The following is an 18338-nucleotide window of genomic DNA, read 5'->3' on the forward strand; positions in this document are numbered from 1 at the left end:
AGGGGGGGGATGTGCATTTAAGGGGGGATGTGCATTTAGGAGGGCCCACAGCCAGAGGACGCTCCTGCAGCCGCTGCCTTTGCAGGGATGCTGCTAAAATAGCTCAGCTCAGGGAGAAGCAGAGCAGCCTCCAGGCACACAGTCCTTCCTTAGTCACCTAATTACCCTGGTTCATTAAATGAATCTCAGAGCAATTGCTTTGCAGGATGTTGCTGCTGGGTCAGGCTGGATATGGGTTTACATTCACAGAGCTGTGCAGGTTTTGGTGCCCAGCTCATCCCCACAGATGCCAAAACGGGAGGTTGAACTAACCCCCAGACCTCCAGAGATGGTTGGATTCAGCCACACATCCCCTCCACCCCACAATGGCTGCACTCAGGGCCCGGCACTGCCCTTCCTCTCCGTCCCCCAGCGCTCAGCACCGCTCAGCTCAGGCATCCCCGCACCGACACAGCTCCTGGCGAGCCACAGACAGGGCTAAATTTAACAACAGCAATTGAGCGTCGCTCCGTGGGGATGGCTGGTTTGGAACTGTCCCAGAAAAATCCTCTCCTGCTCATTGCAGAGAAGAAGCAGATGCACAGAGAGCTCCCGCAGAGCCCGAAGCTGCTGCCCATCACTGGGATGCAGCACACAGCACCATGGGGGTCCCCAGTGCCCAGTCCCATCCTGTGGGGCTGGCAGGAGAAGGAGCAGCCCAGTGAGATGGAGCCATGCAGAGCTGAAAATCCCCACAGCAGCCATCGGGAAGCGAGGGAGATGGGCCGTCACCCCCAACAAAGCAGCACGAGAAGCCGGAACCTGAGTTTGTTTCATTTCCAGAAAACGAGAAGAGAGAACGAGAGGCAGGGGCAGAGAGAGAAACCCCGCTGAAAATCCCCACGCTCTCGCTCTGATGGGGCTGGGCTGCAAATTTCCTTTCTGCACACTGCAGCGTGCCCCCGGCTGGCCGCGGTGCCGGGGCTGTCCCCGTGCAGCTGTGTGACACCACCGTGGACGTCCCAGCTCAGGGAAGGGGAATTCGGGCGTCGCTTCTCGCCCGTACTAAAAGCGGTGTCTCCGTTGCAGCCTCAGCAGTGAGTGACGGCCATGAGGGTGGTGGCACCTGGATGTCCCCCTGAGCCACCCCGGTAGCAGCCTGGAGCCTCCCGTGGCCCCGTGTGCCAGGGACACGTGCTTTCAGCAGGGGACCACGGTGTCTGGTGGAGATGGCCAGGTATGGTGCAGCAGCGGGGCACCCAGGGGGGTCCCAGAATTTTGGGGGGGCTCTGCAAGAGGGGGATCGCTGAGGGAAGGTGGTTTTGTTGGACGCTCATTGTCTGGTGCAGCTCAGGCTGAGCATCGGGTCACCCAGCCACACGGGCTCGGAGGCAGCGGTGGCACTGGAAAGGACAGAAAGCGTTTGAGACAGGGAACGGCTTTTAGGCTTGCACTCCTCGGGCTGAGTGGGGCTGGTGCCTCACAGGGAGCCCTGGTGGCTGCAGGGTGCCCAGGTGCCACTGCCATCCTCCATTCCTAGCTGGAGCACGGGAACCCCCAGTCCCGGCAGGCAGCACAGCTCCTTTCCTGCTGCAGGAGGAAGCTGAGCACCCACCCCGGGCCGTGGTGCACGTGCGTGGGGAAGGACAGGGCCACGCCACCAATGCTGGGGGTAGTGGGGGCCTTGGGGACGTTCAGGGATGGCCCAGCAGACAGCAGGGGGAGGCATGAGGACAGCCCTGCCTGGCCCTGGGGGACACAAAGCTAGTGACCACATCCTGGACACGCAAGGGAGCCCGGCGCTGCCCGACACCGGTGTTGGCGTGGGATTTCCAAGACGGAATGCTGCTAGAGGGCAGCCAGGCATCCCATTGCCACAGCCCTGCCCGGAGCCAAGGATGGAGCCCCACGGAGACATGGTGCCCTTGGCCGCTCAGTAGTCGGTGTAGGATCTGTCCGACGGTCTCGCTAACAGCTACATCTGATTACTGGGTCACCAAAGGGCCACCGCCACACCGCACGCACAGGAGCTGCGCTTGGACGTGGGATGGATGGAGCTGCTGGGAGCATGGGGGGGATGCTGAGCAGCGCTACGGGGCTTTGGCACCCCAAAGAGCACACGCAGGAGCTTTGTGTTTGCAATAGTGTCAATAAACCTTCCCAGAGTGCTGTCTCCTCTATGCGTTCACGAGAGCACGGTCGCTGGGGGCGTGGGGCTACTTGCCCTTCCACCCACCCCCAGCCCTCGGCACCGCACGCTCAGAGCTCAGCCGGGCCGCCTGCTGCACCCTCTGGAAAGCCGATGCTCACTGTGACCCCCAGCTGTGTCCCCTCACGCTGCCGTGCCCGCGCATCCACGCCACGGCCACGCGTTACCGGTCCATGCGGGCACGCCCCTCCAAACGCGCGGGACCGGCGGGTGGGCGGGGCCACGGTATGGGCGGGGCTACGCGAGGAGGCGTGGCTATGCAGAGCGGGCGTCGTAAGGGGGCGTTGCCCGCGCATGCGCGGTGAGGCCGGCCCGGCGGCGGAGGGGAGCGGCGCCATGGCTGCGTCGGGCGGAGGTGGGTGGGGGTGCCGGGCTTCGTCCCGCCGGGGCGGCCCCTCCCGGTCCCGTATCCCGGCGGCTGGGCGGTCCGGGCGGTCCGGTTCGGCGTTCCCTGCGAGCCGCGGGGCCTACGCGGCGCCGTTTCCATGGGCAACGTCTCGGGCGGGCGTTGAGGCCTGCGCCTGCGCGCGCTGAGTGAGCCGGGCCTGGAACCCCGCCGCTCTCCCTCAGGGGCCCGGAGCGCGGGAGCGGCCCGGGGGCCGCGGGCGGGGTGAGGCCTGGGCCGGGTGTGAGGCAGGCTCCTGCCGGCAGCACCGGCGTTCAGCTCCGTGCCCGCCCGCAGGAAGGAAGGAGGACGCCTTCAACGTGCTGGACCTGGCCGAGTACGCCAAGAGCCGGCCCTGGTGGAAGAAGGTCTTTGCCCCCAGCTCCGGGTCGAGCGCTGAGAAGTACAACGTGGCCACGCAGCTGGTGATCGGAGGGGTGACGGGATGGTGAGTGGCAGCTCGGGCTGGGCCGGGCAGTCCTCGCTCTTGGAGCAGGGGTAACGTTCTCCCCGAGGGCTGGGTGTGCGTCGGGAGTCTGCACCAGAGCCTCTCTTGGGGGAGCTGTCTGTGCTGCACACACCGGTGCTGTGGGCACACTGCCTGCACGGGGTCCAGGGCGCTCTGAGGCTTGTGGCTGTGCTCGCAGCATCTCGTTGCCCCTGCCTTCATGTGATGCAGAGATAACCGTGTAGAAGCGTGTGACAGATCATAACAAATCCAAGCTAGCAACTTCTCGGGTAACTTCACCAAGCGTGTCCGTTCAGAAATGGGTAAGAGCGGGTTGCTGTGTTGTTGTGCAGTATTGACGGGGAAACTGTGGTCAAAGCAAAGGCTGCTTTGGGTGACACAGTGTGCACAGCTCTGAGTGGTGGGGTGCTGCCTGCTGCAGCCTGAGACTTTGCAACCTTGAACCACTGCTGTTGGCAGCAGTTTCTCATTTGAGAAATGAAAAGTAAAAGTTGTTTGGGCAACAAAGAAGCTGTGGCCTTGTGATTTGCTTTCTGTGCTCTTCTGTGGAGCAGCAGCAGGCGTGCTGCCAGGTTTCGTTTTGGAGATGAGGCTAGTCAAAAAAACAAAAAGTACCCCGCCAAAATCACGTGTTGCTTTTGGTTAAATCACGTGTTTGCAGTTAGCTTTTGGGAGAGCACTGGTGCTGAAGAGAGAAGAATCAAAACTGTGAAAGCCTGAAATGCCATAGTGGGAAGCAAAAAGATGTAAAGCATCGCACTTGGCCGGGCACAAATTCTTTCTCTTTTTCTCCGTTTGCATGTGTGTGGCTTTCGTGTGCTGTCAGGCTGTCTCTGAGCCCTGAGCTCTGTGGGCTGCGTGCTGACTGGTGTGAGTGGTGTCCTGTTCTCACTGGATCCTTGTTGGTTTTCAGGTGTACTGGCTTCATCTTCCAGAAAGTCGGAAAGCTGGCAGCAACAGCCGTGGGAGGCGGCTTTTTCCTGCTTCAGGTGGGTATGAAGTGTTGGTAGAGTGGAAGGGTTGTGTCTGATGGCTGCTTGTTGGGACGTGTGGGGTCCATTCCCTACTCTGCCAGCAGCTCTGCACAGCTCCAGATGCCGTGAGCACACATTCCTTGGCACACACAGCAGCCCCATTCCCACAAGTACTATAAGCAAAGCGTGTTAGAACTGGAGCTGTGCTCAGATGCTGCTTATGAAGTTAATTAGAATGTTTGGTTGTGGCTGTGATACGCTACTTGAGGAGTCAGGCTAAAACAGATGAGGCTCTTTGTAATGTGCTGAGGAAGAGGAGAGAAACTCTCTCTCTGTCCTCCTCCTGGTCTCTTAAGAGCTCTGGAACTGAGGGGAACCTCTCGGATCCTGAAATGCAGCTTGGACCTCCCACAGGAGGCTCGCTCAGCAACCTTTGGTTGTTTGCTCCCAAGGTGCTCCATCTCCCTCTTCCTGTTCTGCTTGTTCTGCTGAAAGCCCAAAGCTTGCTCTGAGCCCGGAGGGCTTCACCGTTGAATCATCCTGACCAGATAAAATACTTAGGGAGGAACGAGCTATTAATAGCAGAGTCCACCCGCGGCAGCAGGAGAGCTGCAGAGTGACCCAGCAGCGGACGTGGCAGTTGTGAGGGGGAGGGGGTGTCAGCTTTGCATTAGAGGAGGGGCTGAAACGGGCTAAGCTGCAGTGTGCCCTTCTTCGAGGGGATTACTGAGGGAGGCAGATGTTGCAGGACAGTTAATATAACCACAGGGGTGGTGCTTTGGCCGCTGTTTAAGCTTGTGTGCTCATCCTCTCTCAGCCTCCTGGTCCAGGGTGTGGGAAGGGCAAGGGGGGGTTCTGTTCAGCCAGAACTTCACTTCAGGCTCTTTCTTTTCACCCCTCAAAATCCTAGATTGCAAACCACACGGGATACATCAAAGTTGACTGGAAGCTCGTAGAACGCGACGTGAACAAAGCCAAGCAGCAGCTGAAATTTCACAGCAGCAGCAACAAAATGTCTCCAGAAGTGAAAAGCAAAGTGGATGAGGTGAGATAACTCTTCCAGGCTGTGTGCAGGTATCCTGATGGAGGGACAGAAGGAAACAGGATGGACTCCTGGGCTCTTATGCACATGCCAAGGGGGAGTGCTTGTGTAAAAGCAAAACTGGTGAGATGGCAAACAGTATTGGAGGCATCTAGGCATGATGCCATCTCACCATGTTGGAAAAAATGTGCTGGGATTGCAGGGGTGGGGAGGGAGGCTCAAGAAGCTTCTGCTCTGTCTGGGAGGGAAAGCTTAGCAGATCTGGCAGCAGAGTGGCCTGGTTGCTCTGGGCTCTGCCATACCGTGGTCCAGCAGCCCCTTCTGCCGTTGTCACAGTGTGCTGGCTGTGGCAGAGCCTCAGGTGTCTGATGTGGGGAGTATGTGGGCTCTGGCTGTGACAGCTGTTGGAGGGCATGGGCTGTGCCGGGGCTGTGTCACAGCTCAGGAGCTGTATGTACAGCAGGGAGCTTGGGGGGGCTACTTTGCTGGGGCTGAGCAGTGGCCGTTCTCCAAGCATTACCCACCTCAGAGAACAGCCTGAGAGATGCCTTAGTAGGGGGAGGGTGGATGAGAAACTGCTGCTGTTGGGGAACACTCTTGGCTCTTCTCTCCCATTCTTAGGTGATCATATTTCTGAAGAAGAATGTTATCCTGACTGGAGGTTTTGCTGGTGGATTTCTGCTTGGAATGGCTTCCTAGGATCTACAGTCGGCTCTCCCATCATGCCCAGCCTCCCCTGTCCTCTTCTCCTTCTGTTCCCTCTAACATAGAAGTCAGTGGTAGTTTCCAGCAGGTTCAGGCCCTATGCTCACAGGTTCCAACCCTTATTTCTTACAACGCTGCTTTTTATTTCCAACTTTTACCTGTCTGAGCTGTTTGGGTGCTGTACTGGCCTGAAAGCTTTTGACTTCAATGTATCATAGTGATTCCTTTCCCCACTGAATATGCCTAGCCCCAAGTTCTCGGATGAGTTGCAGCCTCATAAACATGTAGTGGCAGAGAAATCTGTTAAACATACTTCTTCCCAGGTGCCAGGGACCTGTACATTTGTCTGCCAGTATGTGTGTTCAACAGCTGTCAGCTCTTCACTGCTATTTAGCTTGCACTTTCTCTGCCCTGGTCCCTGGAAAATGTGTGCTTCCATCTGTCCTGAGCTCATGTATGAAGTGCAGATGTGCTTGGCTGTCCTGGTGTGGCTACAGAGGTGCTGGGGGACAGCGTGGGCTGTGCCTGAGGCAGGTGGGTAAGGAGCACGTTCATGCTTTGTGTGGCAGCAGAGGTTCTCTGCCCACCCCCTACCACTGCACTACACATAGGTGGCTGTTTGGCTTTCCCTCTGCTGTTATTTATAGCCCTTACTGGAAGTGCAGCTCTGGTGCTGCTGATGGAAACTGAGCACAGCGTGTGGCTCTCCAGGCCCTCTCCGTGTTGCATTCTGAAAGTCACCCAGCTTCCTGCTCTGCAGAGCACCTTGCTCAGTCACTAGCTGCCAGCTTCTGAGGAGTGCTGAGGTGCTCTCTTCTTGTGGTGGGCTGGTCCCAGGGTGCTCCCCTGCCTGTGGCAGGCTGGCTGGCACGGGCAGCGTGTATTTCTGCTGTGCCACTTACTGTAAACCACCTTGGGGCTCAGAGCAATGTTTCTAGGTCTGCCGTGACCTTCTCTGGCTGCTTTGAAGTTGATGCTCTTAAAGCTGTATCTACATGGGGTGGGATTGCAGGTAGGAATTGCATCCCTGTTTAGGGTACGTTGTACTGGTCCAGGATCCTTTGTGCCAGCTCCATTAGAGTGGAGGGGGGAGGATTTGAAATCCAGTTAGAGCTGCTTTGAGCACAATCTCTGGCCTTCCTTTCCACTTCAAAGAAACAATGTGCTTAGGCCTAAATGATAAAAACTCTGGGAAAACCAGGGTATGCCTCTGTGGGAGTAGACAGTTTCCATGCTCTTCATCCAGGTTATGTTCCTTCCTTCTCTGAATTTACTGTTTTCACACAAAAAAAAGCTGTGTGCTTCATCCCCTTGGATATTCCTGACAGCCGTAGCCTTCAGCAGGTGAGGAGGTGGCCGAGGTGCAGAGCTCTGCTGTTCTTGGGAGCTCTGTCCCAGCGCAGTCGTGTGCAGAGCAGAACTCCAACCCACAAGAAAAATGAAATAAATCTGTATTTATATTTCGGAGGTGTTCTGCAACGGCCATGCTGGGTTGGCATTAGCACTTTGCAGAGTGTGGGGACTTGGATGTCACCCTGACGGTTATTCTTCAGCAGGTACAACTACAAGTAGGTGTTCTTCCCCAGGACGTTTTTTAAGTGAGTGTCAGCACACCGTTCACAGGGAGCACGCTGGAGAACAGTGATGTGTGCGGGTGAGCAGGACGCGCTGCTCGGTGGCTGCAGCCCATCTCCTGTGTTGTGTGATGCCACTCTGAGTGTACACAGCTGGCTCTTGGTGTGGGTAGAATGGGGACTCGTCCCCTGAGAGCTGCTGGGAGGGCTGGACCTGTGGGTTCAGTCACCAGAGGTTTTGGGATTAGCGCTGACAGCTGGTAGCTTTGTTCCACCTCGGGTTGAAGTGTCATTGTGGCAGCACTTCAATTTAGATGAGGTTTTTCTCATGCTGAAAGTGATCAGGAAGCAGAAGTTGGTGTCTTTGCTCCTCTTCTCCCTTCTCTCTGGCCATGTTAGGAGCAGCTGGGCTCGCATCCTTTTGATGATGACTCTTAGGAAAGCCATCAGGGGCTGCAGGAGTGATGTGATGCAGCAGATAGGTCCTCAATAAATTCATGTTTGGGAGTGGAGTGACAAAAAAAAAAAAACAAACAGGTTTCTATAGGAAACCTGCGTAGCTGAATGTGCGTGAATTAACACATTGGTATCGCAGGGGATCTCTTGTTCCTGTAGGGAAAGTGTTGCTTCCCTCTGCCCGGTGTGCTGAGTAACCCAGCTGGTATGCAGTGTTCTTCACAAACCTTTTTCCAGTGACAAAATCGAAGGTAAATCATTAACAAACCGTAGGGCTGCCCTTCAGCTTCGGGTCAGGCGCTGTCTGCCCGGGCTGGGAGGTACTGGGTGCTGCTCCACGGGGTCCTGCCTTCCTGCTGCAGAGAGGAATGGCCCAGAGAGGGAGCCAGGACATCCCGGTAGCTGCTGCAAGGGGCAGAGAGTAGCTGGGGCAGATCCGTGCTGGGTGGGCAGGGAGTGGACGTTGGGAGCTGGCCCATCTTTCTGCTGTGCCAGCGTCAGACTCGTGGCTGGTGGTGGTGGATGCTGCGTGCCCACGCTGGGAGTTCTGGTGCCGCATCAGCCCCTGGGGACACGTTTTTGTTGTTGCAGGTGCCAAGGTGAGGGATTCCCCCCTCACCCCTCCGACACACGCGTCCCTTCTGTTCTTGTGTCAGCCACTTCTGGCATCCGTACCAGTACAAGAAGGTCGAAAACACACTAGGCTTTTTAAAGTCTTTTTATATATGATATGTAAATGCTTGTTGAAGTGATATTTTATTAAACGGTTTTGCTTTAACGTCTGTGTGAGGTGTGCTGACTCCTCGGGACCCGGCGTGCCTTCATCTCGCCCTCACGGCTGAGCAAGTTCGTTCCACCTGAGTAGAACTGGGCACGGAGACAAAGGTTTCCTTTAAAAGGGTGCAGCAGAAACCTGGACAACTCTGACGTGTATCAGTGATTTTCTTCCCACTCAGATAGGGCAAGAGGGGAAAAATGAGCCACTTGTGAAATGTCTGAGCTGCTTCTCAGCGTTGTCATCCTTTTCCTCTACTTTTCAAGAGCGCCGCCTGCCCCGTCACCCCCATGTTGTCCTTACGGTCACTTCTGGTGGGGGTGGGAGGGCAGAGCGAGCCGTGAATTAATCTGAGCCCGAGTCCCGGTTATAAAAATACCGGGCAGCTTCTATTTCAAACCCGATGAGATCACGGGTCGCTGTGCACGGCGAGCAGCAGCCAAGCTGCCCGGCTTCCAGCTGCGTCGTGCTCCCAGTAAACAACCACACTCAGACTGCCATTTGTTCCAGTCGTTTATTTCGTGTTATGGTATCTCAGAGCAGCGAGTACGGATGGTTTGCCGTTCTAGGCTTCAATACACTCAGCTATTGTGCCTAGACTACAGTGGTCTGTTTATAGAAGCTGTATTTTTTTTTTTTGTAGTTAATTATCACAGCACAAAAGTCCTTTACGGCTAGATCTAATGACAGAGTTAGGAGCCTAGTGGGTTCGAAGTCTGGTATTTCGGTGCCTGGGCCCTGCAATGGACTTGGCACCCACTGAGGTGCCTGGACTCCTGCTACAGTGGACGGAGAGACAGAGGCAGCTCTGAAGGGCGATGCAGGAACCTGACCTACCGAGCTCTTCCTACAGGACACAGGAAATTCTGCTGCACAGGTGAGAGTTCGTGAAGAGCCATCTCTCCCTGGGGTCCAGACACAGACGGGTTGTGTGTGTGTGTGTGTGTGTGAGTCTGAAGTGCTGTACTGACAGAGGGTGCCTACGACTGCGTGTTCAGAGGTGGCACCTAAATCAGTTCTTGGATCTAGCCCAGGGCTTTGCGATAGGCCTCTGGGTCCCAGCGCACCGAGGTACGCCGGGTTCGTAACATATTGCTTAAAGGTCTTCAATTATACAGAAATTTATAAATTTTATATCAACAGTCAGGATTTCCAAACGAATATTGCTTTTCTTTTTTTAAAAAATAAAATGAAATAAAATCCTACTCCTGTAGCAATCCCTGAAATAATGTTCCTGTAACATCTTCATTGTCATGCAGATAGCAGCGTGTAGGCGATTCCAATAGAAAGGAATGGGAACTCTGTCCAGTGGGGAAGTGAGGCACTTAGGCAGAGTGACGCGCGGTCACCGTGAGCTATACAAGACCTAGGAACAAACCCCAGACCTGATTCCCATTCTTGAGCTTGAACCACTGGACAGGTGAAGGTTGCCTGGAACCGCTGCCCGCCGGCAGCGAGACCTCTGCTGTGTCAAAATGGACTTGGTTTCATGTGTCACGCTTAGACTCACTCTTAAGAGCACATTTCCTGTACCTCCCCCTCCAGAAGCCAGAGTAACTCGGTTCCAGCCCTCCATTCTGAGAGCAAGGGTGGGTTAGAGTAAGGTAAGCATTTCTAAACACACCGAATGGATTTTTCACAGACACAGATGCAACGCAAAGACAACGTGGATGATGTTTTGGTACAGAAAATAAAGTCCTGCAACCAGGCCATCTCTTGGTACTGCATTATGCTTTTTGGTGCACGGGGGGGGTGTGTTCTAGGAGCCCTCTGGCTTTCCAGAAAGTCTAGGGAAGGCTCAAAAACACACGCGTGAGCTCCGCAGGCGAGTCCGTGCTCTGGCACCTGCTGGGGCTGCTTTGTATTACTGAGGTGGTGGTGGGGGAATTCCTTCTGCAGCAGCTTTACGCTTTTCTCTCTCTTCTTTCTCAAAACCTGAACAACAGATGGATCTGCCCTCGGGGTAGCGGGCGCAGCACTTCCTCATCTCTCGCAGCACGGCTTCACACTTAGACTCCATGTAGTTGTTCGCTGGAAAATAAGAAGGAGACAACGAGTCCACACGGGAGAACTGGTTCTGTTCCCCGAGGGGATGCGCTTAGCCCTGGGATGCTGGGTGCTGCCCTGCTCTGAAAAGCACGCTCTGCTTAGCGGCCCTTCACCACTTCCTCTGCTCTATGAACCAGCCTCCCTGTGCTGTCAGCTGTGCAGGCTGCTCTCAGCCTTGCTGCTGGGGGTTGGGGGCACCTTCATTTCCCCGGTGTTGCAGCCATCGCGCCGCTACAGCAGGAATGAGGTTCCCCGACCTGCTGCCCTTTGCTCCCTGCCCTTTTAACCCGAGCGCTTTGAAGCGGGATGGTGTGATCCGGGCGCTTCCACCCAGCTGCCTCATCGCTGCGAGGTGTACAGCGGGATAATGAAGAGCTCGCAAAGAGGAGTTGTTATAAATGGGGACAAGTGCACAAGCCATCCCTGTAGGGCCGGGAGAGGAAGGGGTGGGGCGTGTGGCTGCAGCCCTCCCACCAGCAGCCCGCTGCGGGCAGGATGCGGCTCCGCACAGCGCAGCGCTCGCAGGAAACCATCCCGCTGCCGGCAAGCGAGGCAGCAACGGGAGCCCCTCTGCTCTGAGCTCCTACCTCCAGCACGGGGAGGCCCTCAGCCACTTCTCAGTGCCTTTGTCTCTCCTTTTCCTTCCCAAGAGCCTGATCTCGGATGCTACGAGACGGGACGAACTGCCAGCCCTGTCCTGGGGGTGACTCTGCCTTTGTTTCGGGCTCAGTGAGATGCTGGGTCTGGGTGCTGCAGCCACAGGTGCTCTGTGCAGCACCCCCTGCTCCTTGCCCGGTGGCATCGTGCATCTCTGCTACTTTGCAGTCTCGCCAAGGGCAGCGCCGGTGGCTCGCCCTGCCAGGGATGGGCCATGCGTGCAGAGCCTGCATCTGCCATAGGCAAACTGCACGGCCCCGTGTGGCTGCACTGACCCCCACTGCTGGTTTTTAAGGACCAAAAAGAACGATAGCAGCCCTCAGTGAGACAAATACAGCGCCCACGGCCGAGCCCAGAAAGGCAGTGAACGCCGTGCGGCCAACAGGCAAAGCAGCCTGCTCTGGTCACAGGGCTCCCAACGCCCCAGCTGGGCTGCGGGCTGGATGTGAAATGCAAGCACAGGGGCACCCCAAGGAAAAGGCTGCAGTGATGTCACTGCTTTGTACAAGGGGACCTGGCTGGCCCTGCTCCCCCACAGCGCTCTGAGCTTCCGACAGCAGCGGGGCTTGGGACTCCGTGCCCACCCCATCGTGACTGAGCTGCAACAGCGGGGGCTCAGCCCCACCAGGGCTTCTGCCCAGCCCTCGGAAAGCAGGGCCAACAGAGCTGGTCCCTTGGGAAGGACGCCTTCAGCTCCAGCCACTGCTCAAAGCCCCAGCTGCTCCAGGGGTTCAGGAGGAAGCTGGCAGCCCAGGAGGCATGGTGGCCCTTGGGAAGGAGAGCTCACACCTCCCCGCCATCGTGCTCCTACCACACAAGCTCCAAGGGTTCTCCTAACCATCCCTGCGCAGCTCTGTTTCTACAACTACACCCCGCCACCCATCAGGGATCACTCCTGAAAAGCACAGGGGTTACTCGTACAACGGATGGCAAAGCACAGAACAGGTTTATGGTTTACGGTGGGCATTCAGTCTCACAGAGGAAGCAGGCAACATCTTTTGAAACAACGACCCGCTGCAAAACGGCTTTGAGAAGCTGCACCTCCCTGCTCCTGCCCTCCTCCTCTGCACCATCCGTGCGCGCTGGTCACTACAGGCTCTGCTTTATTTCCTCTACTGCATTAATTCTTGCAGGAAAAAAAAACTGCTTTGCTGTAAACTCAGCTGCTTCATCTGTGCGACTCGGGCAGGATCACAGCACAAACACCAGCACTCCACGATGCTGCCCACAGAAGTGGTGGGGCAGCGGGGTGTGCACACAGCAGGGGAAAAGCCTCCTCGCTAACACCGAGCCATTCCGATCACATCTGTACACAAACCCACAACACTCGGAATAACCTCCGTCAATGTTATGAAAACAGCACTGTCACAATGGGACCAGAAGAGGGCCAAATACCAAAAGCAAAGCAAGCAGCATGTTTACAAGAGCCGGGGAAGCACGGAGGGGATTATTGGAGCCCTTCCTTCGAGCTGAACACAGCTTCCAAAAACCAATCCTGGGCAACACAGACATCCACCTCACTGACAGCTGCTGCTCCCTGCTTCTCCCCACTGCTCCTCCTCCCACGCCGTTCCCCAGCCATCGGGCGCTGTTACTGCACTCGTTGCAACCACGACACTTGCTGCAGGCAGCAAAGCCATCCCTCTGCTCCATTTTGCCTAACGTGCCCAGTGCTGCTAGCAGCGCTGTCACCCTCTGGCCCCTCTGCCCTGGGCTCACAGCCAGTCGCCCTCCAGCAAAGCCCAGCGCAGGCGCAGGGCTCCTCCCGGTGCGGCTGAGCTGCCTGGGTGCACAGGAACAGCTTCTCTTAATCGCCCCATTTGAAACAACTATATTTTTTAAAAAGTATATTTTATCACTGCAAGTAACCAACCTGCCTTCCCCAGCTCAGGCTCCCGAAGCACGTCATCACATCACCTCCCTTTTCCCCCCATCTCAGCTAACACAAAACAGCTGTGCAAGGCCTCCAAGAGGCCCTCAGTCCACCTGCTACCCCTAGGCCTGATCCTGCAGGCGTTCTGCGAGCAGCTCCCGGGGTGTGCCCGGAGCTCCCGGCTCTGTGTGTCCTCACACAATCCACCCACGGCCTCACCTCCCACTCCGCCGCAGCTCACACGGCGTCTGGCTCCCCCCGCCTACAGCTCGGTCCCGAGACTACACGCAGGCTCTCGCTACGGCACGGAGAACGCTCAGCTTGGGAAAGCACACTGCTGGGAGGAACGCTCCGTTTTGTGCTCGCGGTGTCTGGCTCCTTACAATCAAGCACAAAGGAATTGTTTGGAAACGAGTCGCTGCAATTTTGTTGGCTTTGCGGTCAGGTCACACTCGTGTGCTTGCTTGCTTCCTCCTCAAGGTGAAAGGAGAACAGGGGGGGATGTGGGAAGCACTCAGTTCCACCAGAACTCAAGACACCAAAAAGACAAAATGACGCCTGGTACCTTGCAAGCATTTCTGTATTTCACAGGCTTGTTTCTGGCAGGGATCCTTCTTGGACATGGTCAGAGAACTAAAACGACAGGAAAATGTTACTGTAGAAATAAGATTTGGGGGAGGCAGGGGGCAAGACACTGCCTCTGAGCAAAGAGCTCCCGGCTTCCCTCCCTGTCGCAGGTGGTCAGGACGCACCTGCTGCCAACAGATGGGATTCCCCACGCTCCCACTCAACACACAGAACGCTCACAGCACTCCTCTCCCGGGGAGCGACCTGCCAGCTGCCTCCCCGCGCACCCCAGGGCCTGGCTGCAGGCCGCCAACGCGGGCCATGAGCACAGGGAAGTTCTACAGAGCTACACCTGAAGGCCTTTCCCTTTTCTCTGGTCAAAGCGTGTCCTTTCCCACTGGGAAGCACAAAGATTCCAACAACGACTCACACGAGCACGGCTCTTTTTTAACAGCTCTATGCCTCTAAACCTTTCGCTAAAACGTGAGCCCTCTCAGCGAGCTCTGTGCGTCCCGGAGTTTGGCGTTAGCCAGGCAACTGCATCTGGAGGAGGAATTTGGGAAAAACAGCAGAACAGCGTCGTTACGTGCGTCCCGGAAAAACAACGAGGGGCAATTTTTTGTCGCAGGAGAAATCCTCGTGGGATTCTCCCAAAAGAAACAGCTCTGCCATTATCAGATCCCCGGAAGGCAGACATCAGTTTGACTTTCTGCAGCTGCGGCACCCGCCCGGCACCGGGATCTCGTGAGAAAGCGACAGACAACCAAAGTGGGGGGAGCTGCAGCGGGGCGAGAGAGCTCGGAAGGAAAGCATCGCTGCGGCTCTACGCAGCGCAGCGCTTCAGCTCCCACAGTGCCACAGCTCAGCCCTGCCCGGGGCCGGGGCTGCCGTCAGCCTCCTGCCCATCCCCTGCCCCACAGCGCTTCTCGGTAGGGCTAGGGCCTATATCCAGCATCCTGGCCAAGCTCCACTTAGGGCAATTACATTCTGCCTACCTAGAACTCCCCCTGACGTTTCAATTGGACACGATACTCCTCTTCACTGCCTGTCCTAAACTCATGTGATGTTGCTGTGTGTTGCTTAACTGCTTCCACCTCAGGGGTGGCCGCATTTCAGTGGAGAGAGAATCATTTATTGTACAAAACATACAAGGACATCTTCCTAGAGCCACTGCTCCTGAAAGACAAAAATTCATATTAAAGAATGACGGGGAATAAACAGAGCACAGTACAAAGCAGGGGTAATGTCTCCACGTACCAGATTAATCACCAGGCACGAGTTTAAGCAGCAGTTCTTCAACACCACCGAGCTGTAAGCGACAAGGAAAAGTTCAATACGGCTGCAGTTACTGTGGCTGAGAGCTACTGGACTTCAATACAATAACAGTCCTCTGCCGTCCCTCAAGGATCTCAAATGACTTCACAAACAGGAATGACTATGGTCTATTGTCGCCACCATCCTTACCATGAGATGGTGCTCTATCTCCCAAACGCGAGAGTTACTATCCCTGTACTGCTCACCCTGGGACAGCTGCCACATGTGAGGCAGCCGGGATGGGGGGAGCTGGCTGGGTCGCAGCGCCTCACCCAGGGGAACCTGAACTCTTTGGATCCGAGCCCTCAGCATACCTTCCTCCTGGTGGAAAGTAACAAAGAGAGGAGGCAGTTACTGGCAACGCAGGAGAGGCACCTGCCACAGCAAAGCTACAATCCCGGCGAAGCCCAAAGGACACTTGCCTCTTCCGCAGCCACGAGCCACGTTTTGCGGTGCTCATCGCAGTACACACCTACGCGTCGCACCCACAGCCGGACGGGGGGAGCGCCGGCGTGCCCTCCTTCAGCCATCCCCCGTCACTCCTCGGTGCTCCGTCAGGCGCGCGGCATCAGCACGCAGCGGGGCTCCTTCGCTCCCAGGGCATCCGCGGGGAGAGCTCTCGGACCCGAAAGGCACCTCGGGGGGAGGCCGGCCTACGGCGGGAGATGCTACGCGCCGAAACGTCCCTAGAAGTCGCTCTGGGAAACTAAGGTGATGGCCGGGTGGAAGGAGGTCTCTGGACAAGTTGTACAGTGGGAGGCGTGTGCTGAGCGGCGTTTGTAAGGCATTCTGGGGTAAAGGTGCTGTAGGTGCACGGTTAAACCCTGTGAATATTGGCTTTGCTTATTCCACTAACAGTCCTATTAACAGTCTTCGTGTAAAACGGGCCGGGATGGGGGGGGGGGGGGAGGAAGAAAAAGAAAGAGGTGATTGAGGCAGGAGTTCTGTGGTTAACGATGGTCTAAATCCCAAAAGCAAAACTCGTGACAACAGGTGAAATTAGCTTAACGGGAACGGAGATCAATCTGGAGACAAAGCGTGGGACTCCATACGCTCGGCTCTCGCATCCGGAACTCGCGGCGCTGTCATGGTGCAGGGTCCTTCCTCTCATCCCTTACGAGCACGGCAGCATGGTCCACTCACACGCGAGCTTCTCCTGAGCAGCTCTCGTCACTTTGCGTGGTTCAGACTTAAGGTGCTCACCGAGAGCCAGCGACATCGGCAGGAGGAACGGAATTTGGGACATTGAGGTGGCTCTTCCCACCGGGGTTTTGGTTTATCGGTGAGTTTGTCTGTACACCGGTTAGATCAAGCTGAGCCATGAGCCAATGGAGGCCTGGGAAAATGATTCTCTCTTTGAACCCTAGAAGAGGTAATCAAAATGGTACGGACAGTCTTCATTCTTTATCTAGGTTTAAAGTAGAACAGAATTAAGCTGCAATACATGTAACATCTTCCTGATATGAAGCAGATGCAATATTCCTATCCCAGCGAAACACAGTGATCTTCCGAAAACGGGTGAAGTTACAAGGCATATTTCAGACAGAAGCAAGAACATCTGGGTACAAAATAAAGCAGGGAAGGTCAAGGGAGAGAAAAATATTGTTATACATTGGGGTACAGACAGAACAGGAAACACACTTCCACGTTGCCTTCTATACCGTACCCCAGCGGTTCTCTACCTCTTGGAACCAAAGGGTCACTCAGCCTTTCTGAAAGCAAAACACCAACCACACATCAGCCCGAACAGCGCCGTCACGGTACTGTAATTTAGGACTGGAACGTTCTTTTATTATTTCTTTTTCTCCCGTTCTGTTTGTTTCCTTGCTTGACGTGTGGGAATGTGGAGGTGTGTTACAAAGAGCACCGCTGCTCTGGAGACCGTCCTGTGATGCATTACAGCCATCCCAAGCAGTGCCCCAGCAGCAGGACGGCTGGCATTGGCAGGAATGTGACAGCAGCCCGACAAAGCCTCACAAGGCCTTCAGGAACGAGCTGCGAGGGTTACGGTGATGTTTCTGCAAGCCCGACTCATTCTGCTTTACCCTAAGTTGCTTCACAAACTCAAACCCGTGTGCGCTATCCGCTTTGCCCGGCAGTGAACGGCAGCAACGGCCGCTGCTCATTTTCAGTCAGCAGAATGTAATTACCCAGGTTGGAATTTGGCCAGGACACTCTCCTACTCTGTGGCAAAATGCCAAAAGCTCCATCATGCCCCAAAAGAACTTTGCTTTCGTACCCTGTTTGAAGCTGAAATTTCTACAGGACAAGAAGACACCGTCAGCTCAGCACTGATTCAGCAGTGGAAGAGTATTACTCAGTAAGCGAACACCACTACCTCCTACAGCAAGGAACCTCTCCTGTCCGGACACGAACCTGCTCCAGGCTTGCTGAGCTGCAGGCAGGAGGACTACAGCACAACATCTACGTCTGTGCTCATCGTGCACGCGCATGGTGGTAGCGATGGGTACCGGACCGACAGAGTGAGGTCTCATGCAGAGCACCCGGAGCAGAACGGGCAGCAGTTCGCGTTGTTCTTTTCAGCCTTTGCCCCACTAATCAGACCCGAACTTCCCCCAAACTCCGCAGCTCCGGGGTCAGAGTGGGAAGGTGCGGGGTGTGCCGCCAGAGCCAAAGGTAAAAGCTGGAGACCAGGCAAAACCGCCCTCAGTTTGGAGCAGGACAGGGCCTTCTCTGAACTCAAACACAGCGAGGAAATGGGAGCTCCGGACATTCGCACTGAAACTTTAGCAAGGGAAAAACATCTCCGATTCCTATTTTCTCGCTGATTTTATCAGAAAGCAACAAAAGAGCCCGAAGGAAAGCAGGGCTGAAAAAAAAAAGCTCACGGATACTTCAAATAAGTGCTATAAACGGATCCTTCCAGCGCTCCATTCGTAACCTGCACCTACAAACAACCGTCCCACAGCACCCGACCCTGCAGGACTGCAGTGTCATGCTTGGACAGCACTCGGTGCTCCCCTCGGCACCACGCAGCAGCCCGGGCGGTGCCGGGCCGTGGGTCGGGGCTCCGGAGCCCGCTCGGTGCCCGCGTTCCCCCCGCTCCCGCAGGCCGCAGCGCGGCGCTGGGACGGCCCCGAGTGCGGAGCGCGGAGCGGCGCGCGGGTGGCAGCGGGAGGAGCGCGTCCCGTGACGAAGGCGCTGCGTTCGCTTTCGGAGTGCGCACGTTCCGAGGTTCAACCGCGGAGGCCGCTCCCGGGGCCGCCCCGCACCCCGCGGGACCGCGGCTCACCGGGATCCGAAGGAGACGAGAGGGGGCCGGGAGCGCGGCGGGGGGGAGAACCGGGGG

General features: G+C 56.2%; 3 protein-coding genes across 4 annotated transcripts; 1 reads left to right on the forward strand and 2 right to left on the reverse strand.

Moving 5' to 3' along the window:
- FUNDC2 (FUN14 domain containing 2) lies at positions 2399–8571 on the forward strand. The gene is made up of 5 exons (XM_021405987.1): positions 2399–2543; positions 2871–3021; positions 3956–4031; positions 4927–5061; positions 5680–8571. The coding sequence occupies exons 1-5, from the start codon at positions 2483–2485 to the stop codon at positions 5755–5757; spliced, it is 501 nt and encodes a 166-aa protein (XP_021261662.1). The 5' UTR covers positions 2399–2482; the 3' UTR covers positions 5758–8571.
- CMC4 (C-X9-C motif containing 4) lies at positions 9069–14847 on the reverse strand. The gene is made up of 3 exons (XM_021405990.1): positions 14710–14847; positions 13713–13780; positions 9069–10599 (listed from the first exon to the last, which is right to left on the reverse strand). Exons 2-3 carry the CDS (start codon positions 13768–13770, stop codon positions 10433–10435), a joined length of 225 nt encoding a protein of 74 aa, XP_021261665.1. The 5' UTR covers positions 13771–13780; positions 14710–14847; the 3' UTR covers positions 9069–10432.
- On the reverse strand, positions 10462–15589 carry MTCP1 (mature T-cell proliferation 1). Of its 2 annotated transcripts, none has more exons than XM_021405989.1 (4): positions 15451–15589; positions 15179–15349; positions 14972–15023; positions 10462–10599 (listed from the first exon to the last, which is right to left on the reverse strand). In XM_021405989.1, exons 1-3 carry the CDS (start codon positions 15556–15558, stop codon positions 14976–14978), a joined length of 327 nt encoding a protein of 108 aa, XP_021261664.1. In that variant the 5' UTR covers positions 15559–15589; the 3' UTR covers positions 10462–10599; positions 14972–14975. The 2 variants fall into 2 exon arrangements, with proteins under 2 accessions (XP_021261664.1, XP_021261663.1); XM_021405988.1 differs by lacking the exon at positions 10462–10599 and adding an exon at positions 13710–14890.

This window comes from Numida meleagris, chromosome 8 (genome assembly GCF_002078875.1).
Source record: "Numida meleagris isolate 19003 breed g44 Domestic line chromosome 8, NumMel1.0, whole genome shotgun sequence".
Taxonomy (NCBI): Eukaryota; Metazoa; Chordata; class Aves; order Galliformes; family Numididae; genus Numida; species Numida meleagris.

Coding starts and splice junctions, on each gene's coding strand:
- CMC4 (XM_021405990.1), bottom strand. CDS start 13,770: ATGTCCAAGAAGGATCCCTGCCAGAAACAAGCCTGTGAAATACAGAAA. Junction 10,600..13,712: donor AATACAGAAATGCTTGCAAG/GTACCAGGCGTC, acceptor CTTATTTTCCAG/CGAACAACTACATGGAGTCT.
- FUNDC2 (XM_021405987.1), top strand. CDS start 2,483: ATGCGCGGTGAGGCCGGCCCGGCGGCGGAGGGGAGCGGCGCCATGGCT. Junction 2,544..2,870: donor CATGGCTGCGTCGGGCGGAG/GTGGGTGGGGGT, acceptor GCCCGCCCGCAG/GAAGGAAGGAGGACGCCTTC. Junction 4,032..4,926: donor GCGGCTTTTTCCTGCTTCAG/GTGGGTATGAAG, acceptor TCAAAATCCTAG/ATTGCAAACCACACGGGATA.
- MTCP1 (XM_021405989.1), bottom strand. CDS start 15,558: ATGGCTGAAGGAGGGCACGCCGGCGCTCCCCCCGTCCGGCTGTGGGTG. Junction 15,350..15,450: donor GGCTCGTGGCTGCGGAAGAG/GCAAGTGTCCTT, acceptor ACTTTCCACCAG/GAGGAAGGTATGCTGAGGGC. Junction 15,024..15,178: donor AGATAGAGCACCATCTCATG/GTAAGGATGGTG, acceptor TGTCGCTTACAG/CTCGGTGGTGTTGAAGAACT.